Source organism: Sinocyclocheilus rhinocerous, unplaced genomic scaffold (genome assembly GCF_001515625.1).
Source record: "Sinocyclocheilus rhinocerous isolate Xijiao unplaced genomic scaffold, SAMN03320098_v1.1 scaffold539, whole genome shotgun sequence".
NCBI lineage: Eukaryota > Metazoa > Chordata > Actinopteri > Cypriniformes > Cyprinidae > Sinocyclocheilus > Sinocyclocheilus rhinocerous.
The window spans coordinates 1,091,073-1,104,068 of NW_015653003.1; the positions used below are offsets into that span (position 1 = coordinate 1,091,073).

The 12,996-nt window shown below is 37.2% G+C and overlaps 1 protein-coding gene across 2 annotated transcripts in view; it reads right to left on the reverse strand.

Moving 5' to 3' along the window:
* The window catches only part of LOC107715467 (copine-7-like), a 54,578-nt gene that overhangs the window by 21,303 nt on the left and 20,279 nt on the right, over positions 1 to 12,996 (reverse strand). For both annotated transcript variants that reach the window (XM_016521616.1, XM_016521615.1), the window contains exons 5-10: positions 6,937 to 7,020; positions 6,755 to 6,844; positions 6,056 to 6,154; positions 5,802 to 5,888; positions 4,307 to 4,366; positions 2,811 to 2,944 (exon numbers count right to left, since the gene is read on the reverse strand). In XM_016521616.1, coding sequence (XP_016377102.1) covers positions 2,811 to 2,944; positions 4,307 to 4,366; positions 5,802 to 5,888; positions 6,056 to 6,154; positions 6,755 to 6,844; positions 6,937 to 7,020 — 554 coding nt within the window. The remainder of the gene's footprint in view (positions 1 to 2,810; positions 2,945 to 4,306; positions 4,367 to 5,801; positions 5,889 to 6,055; positions 6,155 to 6,754; positions 6,845 to 6,936; positions 7,021 to 12,996) is intronic.

Here is a 12,996-nt window from a genome sequence, read left to right on the forward strand (position 1 = left end):
AAAAGTAGTGTATGCTAAAAGTGCACATTCAGTATAATTAAGTGCACTACTTTTTCACATTGGATGGACCCTATGAGACCCTGTTATTGGAGTCCCACTTGTCACAGTTGCAATTATAAGAAATAAAGTTGAAGTTACGAGAATAAACTCATGTGCACATTGCAAGAGACAACAAGACACCACAATATTATTAAACATCACAGATGCAGCAATAAGACGTTCAAAAGTCTCTGTTATTGCTGACAAGATGGCAGGAAAAGATTTTCTCATTACTTCATTCATTTCATACCGTGCCAACAGTCAGTGGCACACATTCAAGCACTATATGTTTCTATGTCAATTTTACATCTGTAGTGGCATGGTTTTTTTGTTTGCTGTTAGGATTCTCTCAATTCAAGGCCTCTGGTGGATGCAGAGGATAGGCACTGGATAGGCACTGGTCCAACCGGCCTGATCCATAATCCATCCTTGGACAGGACTTGTTTTTATCTGTTGGAAACTGACTGGGTCATGAAAAGTGGGCGTTCCAGACCTGAATGCGAGTCGACTGAGGAGTACTTTCTTCCTGAAAACTGCTGGCACCCACTTTTGAAGAGGTGTTTTGAACAGAAAGAGGAGGCTTAAGGTCAAGTTCACCCTCCAAAGCATCTTTGTGTACTATAATGGAAATGCTTCATTTCGTTGTTCATTTTTTGCTGTTCTATTATGCTTATTTAAAGGGGGAGTTAGGGGTTAAGTAAAATTTTAAAAGTTTTTAAAAATATTTTTATTCAGCAAGGACGCATTAAATTGATCAAAAGAGTAATGCTGCAGTGACAGAAAAGACACTAATAATGTTACAAAAGATTTGTATTTAAAATAAATGCTGTTAATTGAACTTTCTATTCGTCGAATCTTGAAAAAAAAATTGTCATGGTTTCCACAAAATTATTAAGCACCAAAAACTTTTTTAACATTGATATTAATGAGAACCATTATCAATAAATGAGCTCCAATAATAATTATTAATAATTGAGCAAATTAGAATTATTTCTAAAGGATCATATGTGACCCTGGACCACAAAACCAGTCATAAGGGTCAATTTTTTCGAAATTGAAATTTATACATTATCTGAAAGCTAAATAAATAAGCTTTCCATTGATGTATGGTTTGATATGATATGACAATATTTGGCCGAGATACAACTTTTTGAAAATCTTGAATCTGAGGGTGCAAAAAAATCAAAATATTGAGAAAATTGCCTTTAAAGTTGTCCAAATGAAGTTCTTAGCAATGCATATTGAAGACTGGAGCAATGATGCTGAAAATTCAGCTTTGCATCACAAGAATAAATTACATTTTAAAATATATTCAAATAGAAAACAGTTATTTGAAATTGTAATAATATTACTCAATATTATGGTATTTTTTGGTCAAATAAATGTAGCCTTGTTGAGCTCAAAACATTCAAAATCCACTTCTGACCAGTACACACTAAAGGAAAGGTCAAATAAAAAAGCATAGTATGTGCCCTTTTTACATTAAAGGGATAATTCACCCAAAAATGTAACCGTGGTCCTTGGTGATTCAAAAAATACAAGTCAGTGGATGCCCATGTTTCAGAAGCTGAACGTTATTTACAACATTATTACCTGTAATCCAGAGCCTCAAACAAACAGTCTGGAGTGATGTCTGGTTTGTGAACGAATCATTCTTTTCAACCAGTTCTTTTTTGTGAACTAGTTGAGCTAGTTGAACCAGTTCACCGAATCTGACTGAAACATCTGAAACACTTTGAGCCTTGAGCAGCACAGATATACAAGTTACTCAATCAAAAGTCACTTCAGATGTGGCTGACAGTCTCTTTTGACTTGAAATGAGCCAAAATAACAGTGGATATGATCCTATGGTGCTGGTTTTGCCAACTCATTTAGGACTCCAGTTCTTCCAACAGTCACTTTATTCACTTTATATGCTTTAGACCTTTAGACATGTAAACCATCCACGTTTCACATCATTATTGGGTGCTTTAATAATATAATTGCGTATATGTCATTACGTCATTGCATGATTAATGGACATAAACAAACTAGTGAACTGAACCAGTTAATAGAATCAAACAGTTAATTGAATCAAACGGTCCAGTCCATGGAAAAGAATCTGATTTCCCCATTGCTTGCTATGGATTATAGGGAATAATTTTGTAAGTAATGTTCAGTTTCTTGCACAGACCAATTGTTTCTCTTCATAAGACTTCAGCATATCGTCAGAAGCCACGGCTATTAATTTTGCGTTCCTTGATATGCTTTTTTTATTCTCAAAAATGGGCAGCTGCTGACTTGCATTTTATGAATCACCAAGGACCATGGTTTCAGCTAAAAATCTTCTTTACTGTTCTCCTCAAGAAGTGTCACCTACATCTTGGATGGCCTGAAGGTGAGTAAATTAACAGCAATTTTTCATTTTTGGGTGAACTAGCCCTTTAACTAGCATCCGATTAATACATTACATTCTGGCATGCATTTTAAGAAGGCTGCATTTGCAGTACATACAACAGTCGCCTAAAACAATGGCTAAATAGCTATTTAGAGATTGGTTAAAATTACTAATGGCCTGTGCTGCCTATGTGACATCGCCCAAAAAGCATAGTCAGAAGTGGAGCAAAAACATTTAAAGAAAGATTACAAAGGCTTTAAAATCTGTCACTATACATTTGTGCATTACAGCATAATCAATAACTTTCAGAGTCGTTCTACACGCACTAAATTCCAGCTAATAAAAATTCCAAGCCTACGTGTCCACCTCCATCAGAAGAGACACCAGCACTAACCTGTCATAATCCTGGCAGATCTCCCCCACGGCTATCAAGGCTTTCAGATACTCATTCGGCTGATATGGGTTGATGTAGTGCAGGGAACAGCTATTGCGAGGGTCCCCATTGGACGCCGTGAAGTCAATGGCAACCTAGAGAGATAATAGCATGACACACTCTTGATAAAACCGCAAAATGCAGGACAAAAATGTAATGGGTTACATAATCTGATCGATCGTCAAGTAAGTTTAATCACTTTAGTTTTACGCCTGGAACAAAAGTTGTCTCCATTGTAGACAATTGAAAGGAAATGTCAGTCTACAAAAAAGCCAAGCACTTAAGAGCTGTCTTTCCTGGGAAGTTACACAAAACCTGTCTAGAACAGTTCTGCAATCATATAGCCATCTGTATAAATAATTAAAGTGCTTAAAACGGATAGTATGTACATTTTATTTGTTTAGAGCTGAGCCGGTTGTATAGTCATGCATCAAGCAGATGTTATAATCCAAAATAACAAAAACAGCTACCGTATGCTCTATAATACAGAAAAACAGCTCATATCCCAGAAAACACTTGATATATTATATACTGCATTACAGTTAACTTGTCACGGTTTCAGTTCCATTTGGACTTTGTTTTCTGTTTGCACCATTTCCACTGTTGAGTTGGTTGTTATGTTTTCTGATTAGTTGTCATTCAGTTCAGGTGTATGTTGTTAATTATCCTTGTTTGCTCGTGTATTTAAGTTGCTCTGTTTCGGTTCAGTGTTGTTGGGTCTCTTCTGTGTTGGAAGTGTTGTTGCTGTTCTCTATATGTGGATTATTTACCTGTGGATTTATTAAAGATTACCTTCTGCCTTCATCTTTGTGCTCTAAAACACCGTTCCATGACATAACTAAAGATCCTATGTGAATACTGCACCAAAACATTGATTCTAACCATTCACTCGAAGGCTTTCACTGCTTGACATCTGATTATCTTTAATTTAACAGGCAACGGGGGAATTCAGATATTGAAATAATGAATATTCAATTGAATTCATTAATAATCTTGGCCCATTTTTCTGTTCTTAAGGGGAGCATAAGGGTGGGGGACTTAAAACAGTTTGGAGGAGATATTCATTTGTTCTTTTGCCTTCAGCCGTGAAACAATCTCATACTGACTCAACATAAAACTCAAGAGCAGCTGGTCAGAAAATGTAACAAAAAATAACAACTGTGAATGGGGACAAAATAGCATATTCTATCTTGTTTTAAGAATCTTAGCTATTTTTACTAGCAAACAAGAAAAAAAAAAATACTTAAGAACATGACATTTTGCAGTCTGCCTCACAAAATCATGTATAATCTACAGTACTATAAATGAGCTGCATTTGCTTTGAGGTGGCAGTTATCAGTCCAGCACGTCTGGCATCATTATCTGCATGCTTGCTGGAGAACATGGCCAGTAAATCTGTGAAGGGTCTGGATCGCACCGCGCTGCTAAATGTGGAGCGCACTGCTGTTCCCACTTACTGTGAAGTGTATTTGGCAGCCACCCATGATGTAGTCCAGGAAGGAGTAGACTCTGTGAAGCTGCAAAATGAAGAATGGAGGGTGAGTCTCAGAAACCCTGCCACATTTATCTGCCTGCCTCACCAGAAAACACTATCTGCAAGGCTACCTGCAAACTTTCAGCCTCTCACATAAACATCACATATCAAACACACACATGTACTGTACACGAGATACTGTACACGAGATGTTTAATACTAGTTTATGGTGGTTTGGTGCTGGTGAACCTGGTAGGCCCAGAAAGTCTAGCAAGTTAAACTAGATACCTGGAGGGGACTTTATATGAAAACTTTTGCTGCCAAAGTAATCAAATTAATGTGTGTGATTAATTAAAATATCAGTATTTATTAATTTTTTAATTTTTTTATATATCTGTCTTTTTTTTTTTTTTATGTTGTTTTTTAATGCCTTTAAAGCAAAGGTAACATCATTTGCACTCTTTGTACTCTTTTTATTGAGCTCAGCGAGTGATATATGTGACCCTGGACCACAAAACTTAAGTGTCAATTTTTCAAAATTGAGATTCATACAAGCTGAATAAATAAGCTTTCCATTGATGTACGGTTTGTTAGGATAGGACAATATTTGGCTGAGATACAACTATTTGAAAATCTGGAATCTGAGGGTGCAAAAAAAAATCTAAATATTGAGAAAATCGCCTTTAAAGTTGTCCAAATGAAGTCTTTAGCAATGCATATTACTAATCAAAAATTAAGTTTATATATATTTACGGTAGGTAATTTACAAATTATCTTCATGGAACATGATCTTTACTTAATATCCTAATGATTTTAGGCATAAAAGAAAAATCTATAATTTTGACCCTTACAATGTATTTTTTGCTATTGCTACAAATATCCCCCTGCAACTTAAGACTGGGTTTGTGGTCCAGTGTCACACATATATATATATATACTGAAGGCCAGCAGCAATAACAAATCAATAACAAATCTGTTGACGAGTAAAGAGTGCCATTCTATAAATTTTGCTCTAGTAGTGTCATCTAGAGAAACTGCCAAACCTAATAGTTACACATGGGACTGTTGTTTGGTTTTCCCAAAACGTAATGCTTTAACTGCTAATGCATTCATTTAATCAGTTCTCAAATTATTCATGAATGTATTAATCAATTAATAGTTCTACTGAAAAACAAAAACAAGTTTCAATCTGAATTGATACATGTGGGGGAAAAAACAGCAACAACACACTTAAGCAGCTCAGTAAATAAAAAACTTCCCTATGAGAAAGTGCACAAACAAGACAAATGCATTAGCCTCTTCCCACCCCACTAATGTCTTTAAGCTTGATTGTCACACCCACCCACAACAATAATAACTCTGCTGTCTTTTCATTCACAGCTGGTTAGCCAGTCAAGTACTAGCATCCCTAAAAGAAGGATGGCATATCTACAAAGCTCTATCTCTATACACATAAACATAGACTTTCAGACTCTTACCTTGAGATCGCTGAGAATAACCAACCCAGAGTTCTTGTAGTTCTTCTTCTTCAGTTTGTATTTTGGATTGATGCAGTCCCATGTGACCTTCAGGAGCACGGGAAGAGATCAAAGAGGTGAGCTGAAAACTGAAAGTCACTTTTTCCACACATGCAGAACGGTTGTGACATTTCTTTAATCCATTCTAGTTCTCAGCAGGAAACAGCTATGACCGTTATCAAACACCAATGTATGGCAGAATGTCTCACACTGACCTTGTTTCCTGAGGAAATCTTCTGCATTTCTTTGAAATTAGTGTAGAATTCGCCAATGAAGTCATGCTTTCCCCTCGAGTCATAGTCCCAGACTAAGCACTGCAGTTCACAGACAATTACAACAACTCGTATGGCTCCATATGTAATTTTGGTTTTATTCTTATCATTTTTTCTCTTAAAGGAATAATCCAAAATGCCTGATTTTGTCATACCAAATCACAAAAATAGTTATTTAGCAGAATGTCCAAGATGCTCTCATATAACAGATGTAGACAGTGACGAATCAAACTCCAAAAAATAATGGAAAAAGCACTATGAAATCACCATAAAAGCAGTCCAGATCATTAATGTGAGGAACAAATTTCACAGTTGTCAGTTGTAATTGCACATGTTCAAACTTGGGAAGAATTTCAGCAAACAACCTAACCTTCCATCCGTTCTCAAACCAACAACTACTGAATCTCTTTATACTACTTGAAAAATAGTGCATGAGTTGCAAGGACCGCTTTATTTTTGTTCTTTTTGAGACTTGACAGCCACTGATTACTATGTATTTGTATTGTAAGAAAAAGAACATCTTAGACATTCTGCAGAACATCTCCTTTTTTTGTTCCAAAGAAAAAATTAAGTCATAAAGGTTTGGAACGATATGAATAATAGAATGCCAATTCTGGAGCGACCTGTTCCATTAATATTCACCTTCAACTTCCTTTCGTCGTCACAGCTGCACAGGGAAATGAGAGACACCTTAAAGGGTTCCCACACAGGGTTCAGATTGTTTTTAATCACCTGTAGATACAAATCAATATCATTGTATAAACTAAAGAAGAATTATGAACAGCAAAAGAAAGATTATTATTCCATGGGGTGGAACTACTTACTTCAGTTCTGTGTACGAGCTGTTCTGTTCCATCATCATTGATCCGGTAAATCTCCAAGAATGGATCTGACTTGCTGAAGAGATCCTACAGTCACAAGAGAATGTCAATACAGTCCAGCCATTCAAAGGAGAACATTATGCAGGGGACAATATTTTAAAACCCCATGGTTTTATGAATGCACTCTTCTTTTCTATATTGATAGAAATTGCCTGGGTCAGGACAAAGGACTTGTCCTTTTTTTACACACCCAAAAGCCATTTGCTACTTGATCTCAAGGAGATCTATTATACTTGAAAGCTATCCATTAGCATTCACATTCATGTCAATGACAGTTGCTCTGCTGGCGCAAAAGCACAGATGATTTAAAATTTGTCATTTTGGCTCATGGGCATTCAGTTCTGGATACAGATTTTTTCTGAGCTGTAAATTTCATGTGAGTAATCAATCTGGAAAGTGATGTAATCACAACACTCGTTGACTGATGGCACCCCAAGAACGTGCGCCAAACTAGCTACTATCCTGAGCAGAAGTAAAGTCTCTTTAATGCTTTTAAGAGCCCTCCAAAAAACGCCACTGGCATACAATTTTACTATAATATGATGAAATATTTATGATTTATATGTTGTTTGCAAACAAATTAATTTAGAAAACAAGACTGATTTTCAATGTCAATTGAGAAAAATGCCTTGTTCCTACCAGCCAGTGGCGAGTGGTGACTTTTTTTAACAGGGTATGCTGAGTGATAAGACACCCATCCAATTCCCATTCTTCTATCGTTTCAAGTTTATCCATTATTCGAATGCAAGAAAAATATAGCTTATTTACCGCTTAGGCAATAACGTTAACAATAACGTATATCTTCAACATACATTGTCTATGACCAAAATGTAAAAAGATATGTTTTCAGTGGACTTTTAAAATTTGCTTTGCTTGAGAAAACAAAAATATACAATGCTTTTTTTATTCCCAGTGAATAGGAGTTAAAACTCCCACCCGGTGACACTACTCCAATAACAGACCATGCAAAATGCCCAAAAATATTTAAAATATTGCAAAGTAACTTTGCAACCTTGCAAACAATAATAAAATCAGAGAAGGACTTTAACTGTAAGCGACACTAGCATACGCAAAACAAAGGGAACAATATGATGTTTGTTATTATTAAATTTTTATATAGCCCACGTTTTTATAAACTTTTTTTTTGCGCTTTGCGGACAGCTTACCTCGCGCGTGAAATCAGCCGCAGACCAGAAAATCACTGAGAACGTGCTACAATCCTGACAAGTCATAGCAACAGAGCGGAGACGAGAAAGCTGCGGAGAATCCGCTCGCCCGGAAGCAACCACAACTGGCAGATTTAAAGAAAATTACTGCCGTTTGGCAAATAAATCATTTTACGTACTTATTCCTAACTCTTTGAGCTATAAGTTACATTTCAAATGACAAGGGATCAACTTATAATCATGTTTATATGAATTATCCCGTGAACTTATTCTCTCAAATGGCCTGGGTATGCGGAGCATTCGCAGCTTATATGGACAGAAAGCCACTGCTACCAGCAAAGGCTATCTGTTCTAACCATGCTAACCAGCCGAACCTTGACAGCTTTGCCCGCTATTGCTGGTAATACCAGGTCCATTTCCCCTGAAGATTGTAAATTTGACTCTATAGGTGCAGTCACATTTACCATTGTTTACCATTGTGAATTTTTTGGGCGAAATCCAGTCATTTCCATAGAAATCCATGCAATCTGTAATTTTGCATGAGCGTGAAAGATTTCCCCACAGATTTCACAAATATTGACACTACTGAAAATAGCTACCCAGGCTCTTTGAAAATACGAAAAAAACACACCTATACGTACGAATCGCTGCAGTTTCCAGTTGAAATGAACACTAGAGGCATTAAAACTCAAACATATTATACTCCTTTTCACAAAAAGTATGGTTTACAGGGCCAGAGTTTTGATTAAGAAAGCCTAATTTTCACACAAATTCTTGCACAATATTATGTTAATGCTGCAAGATTTGAAAACTGATACTTTTGAATGTTAGCATCACATATATAGGTTCAAACGTATGAGTTTTCTAACTCAGTAGGTTTGCTCGGTAGCTCACGCGATACAGTGTTGCACTTGTGAGGTAAAGCACTCTGGAATAAATCCTGTGAAACTAGGGTTTGAAAAAACAACTCAAACCCGCATAGAAGGAATTTAAAATAGCACATCTGCATCAACAAATGCATTTTTAAATCACTTTTGCTGTCGTTTCACGATCAGGTATGTTTAGGGTTGGGTTTGGTGTAGGGGGTATGTTATTTTCCAACACAATACAGCATTAACCTTTTAGTGACACTCCTCAGATAACTGAATTCTGAACTGCTGCAATACGTGCCTGTACCAACGTAAAAAAAAAAACATGTGGAACCGGTCACTCAATCAAATGCGATATCAAATGCGATATTAGCACCACTCACTGGACATTTCACTTTGAAGCTGCCACAAAATGTGCAGTAAGGTACGTAATATCAGTGTTGCAGAAACGTCGCCACAAGCACGTATCTTCAATGAGCTTGGGTTGGACTATAGACAATGGATCTTTTTTGCCTGTGAAATTTTGCTAATGTGACCGCACCTTAAGTTTCTGAGCATATTTTGTCTGGTTTTGGGGGTATATTACCATATGGATAGCCTAAAAACTTACATGGACTAAAGGTGACAAAAATTTATTCTGATTTCATGGGCTCTTGAGCTAAACATTTATAAAGGGAAAATACACGTGTGCAATAAGACACTTTAGGGAAGAAATATTGGTCAAGGAACCATGAACACCTTTCATGATTATTGCATGCCCATGTGTGTTGCTGCCGATTTTGCTTATAGCTGTGGCAAATCAAATCAACTATATTGTCTGAAACAATCATTCAACATAAGGTTTCTGAATTGCGGCTTTCTGGAGAAGACAGAGGTCTTTGTTCCTAAGTGTGTGCAGATGTGAGAGAGAGAGAACGAGGCACAGAGATAAAGGAAGGGAGAGAGGAATTGGTAGAGCAAAAAACGAGCCATATCATATCCCCGTTTCTCGCTGCATTAGTGTGAGACATCTCCACAGGGACACTGAAAGAGGAGGTGCCCCCACTATCTGGTTGTCAAGGTAACATCTTGCCAGTGGTTTGAGTGAAGACTGATTTAGACAAGTGATTTGTCTGTTGTTCGCATTCGTAACATGCATCACACCTCTCACAACTGTCATTGCATTTGTGAAGTTCATATGCACTGATGAGTCCTGGCTGTTCATTGCTCCCAAAAGACATTTAAGGCTCCAAAGAGATGAAATCTTTAGTGGCATTTTGCTTTAACGGCTGGCTAAATGCACAGACTAAAGGTTAATTCTGTGCTTGTCTTTTATGATCTGATGAAAGATAGAGCTATCAATGTCCCCTGAAAAAGACAAAATATGTGCTAATATCTACAGAGAAGCCCATGTGAAGGTACAGCACCAAATTAAGCATTACAATTCACAGAGAAATTGCCAAGTGAAGAGTCTTTGATAAATGTCACATAACCCAGAGCGACTTTTCGATTTAAAATGCATTAGTGCCTTCTTCATAAAGAGAAATGGCATTCACATCAAAGACACAGACGTCTCTAGCATGCATCACGTGCAGAAGCTGTCATGAAGTCCAATATAGTTTGATTTGCTAATATGTCCATTCTGTTAAATCATATCAGTCTGTATGCACAGAAAGCCAACGTTATTTGAACAGACAGATCTTGTCCAAAGATAGCAGCACAGCCATTATTCTGCCTAGCTGTTTATTAGACTCCATCCATCCTCTCGCTATGATATCCGGACCGGGATACCAGAGCCAACTCTAGGTTTTGAGGATGAGTGTGAAGAAGAAATGCTACTCAGCTCATGTAATACAGCGAATGTGAAATGTTCAGAACGCACATATTAATGATTGTAATTCCTAACAAACACATGCAAAACATCATAATCTACTGAGCAATAATTAACAGACCTGAGGGTAAAATTTGAAATCACAAGCTTCAATATAACAATTACAAGAGGGGATACAATAAAATCCCCCCTCCCTGAAATAGAGCATTAAAAAGGTTGGCTGATGAATATGTTGGGGCTAATGGTAGAGACTGCTAGAAATGAAAGTGAGAATTCAATTTTATTGCCTTTCAGAATTAGCCAGGTTAATATTCTAATGGGCAGGCGGACAAGCTCGTCGCTAGGATGGTAATACATTAGTGATGTGACAGCGTAGCCTCTGCTTTCATGCATATGCAATGTGCAAATAATCTGGTTCCATATTCTGCATACAGCAGAACTAAACAAGATTTACTGCATCAGCATATGTCTTTAACCAAGAGAAATCCTGCCTTAACAAATTTGAGGTGACATGCTGGATTAGCTTTACCATACTGAACCAAAGCACATGTGCATTTTTAGGTTGAAGAGATGGAGGATTATCTACAGTATAAGAGGCACGGGACAACCCCTCTATGCAAGGGTCCCTCATATGGTATGACATTATTGTTCAATTTGTATGGAGCTGTTTTTACACTGCATAATAGCAGCAGATATTCTGTGCGTATACCCAGAGGCATAGAGGTGACAAATGTATTTACACAGATTCACAATTGCAGAAAACAATGGATCATGTGCATTGATTGTTTTGTGTGCACAGCAGACAGAAAATAAGACGTGTACTGATTGATCATGAGAGAGCTGCTGTAAAGATGTATCTGTGTAAAGATGCTTTTGGTGCAGAATTTGACAGGGATACATTGTTAAGCAACAAGTTCTGTTGTTACTAGCGCAAGTGAATGATTCTGCATTTACCAAACCTATAGTTCCAACAAACATTCGCAAACTTGTATGGTTGGAACTACAGCTTTCGACCTGTGGTTAGAATCATGGTTTCTTGTTAGTGTGACATGTGGACGCTCTTGGGCACAATAAACAAGCTAACATGCAGTTAATTCTATATCGTTTCTTTCCATTAAAATATATATATATATATACATTTCAATCTATAAATTTTGGTCTGTGAACAATCCAGTGCCTTTTTTGAAGAGTGCGTATGTGCATGAATGTGTAAGGTAAAATAGTGATAAAATAAAGCAAAATGACAAGGATCAAAAATAGTCCTCAGATGGCATATTCCACAGGTATATGCCACAGACTTCCAAATATGACAATACCCTTGCAAAAGACTTCCTTTCTAAAATATATAAATAGCTAAAATAAAAGTACTTATGTGTACAATGTTATCTAGACAGAGATTCTATGAGAAACAATAAAAAAAGAGAACAGAAAAAAAGAATCAACAGAAAAAAACTCTTTACACTCTTTGTCCTCAGACCCCCAAATGTGCAAAAATTGCACCTTTAGAGGTACAACATTTTGTCACTGGGGCAAGACCCCTAAAGGGACATCTTTGTACCTTATCTTCCTCTAAAAGGTATATTAGTACTTTAGTTGCAGTTACTTTTCTTATCTTTTTGAGCTGAATGGATGGACAATGGATGCATGGTTAGAAAGATGGATGGATGGGCAGATGGATGGATGGGATGGGCAAATAGATGAATAAACGGATGGATGAATAGATGGATGGGCTAGGTGCTTCCCAACCCATCCATCTATTCAAGCGTTTAGAGGTAAATAAGGTACAAAAAATGTCCCTTTAGGCAGGGCTGTACGTTAACTTTTTTCAGCATGATTGTGAATCGCCGACAGCTCCAGATATTTAGCATGCCAAATATTTCGCGGGCGTCGGCGAGCGTCGGTGATTCCCTCAGATTGCGTCTTTGATAATTCACACTGCATGATTGTCACTTGCGTGAACGAGCACCGATTTGCCTCCAATGTCGGCATTTGTCGGCGATTTCGCAAAACCTGTCGGCGAGTGAAAAATCGGGCTAAAATCGTGCAGTGTGAACTCGGCATTACTGTCCGTTTCTCTCCCCACTGTTTACTTTCATTTTAGACATAACCAACTGTGTTTATATGTAAACCTTGTGTGTTTTTGACAGTATTAGACGCG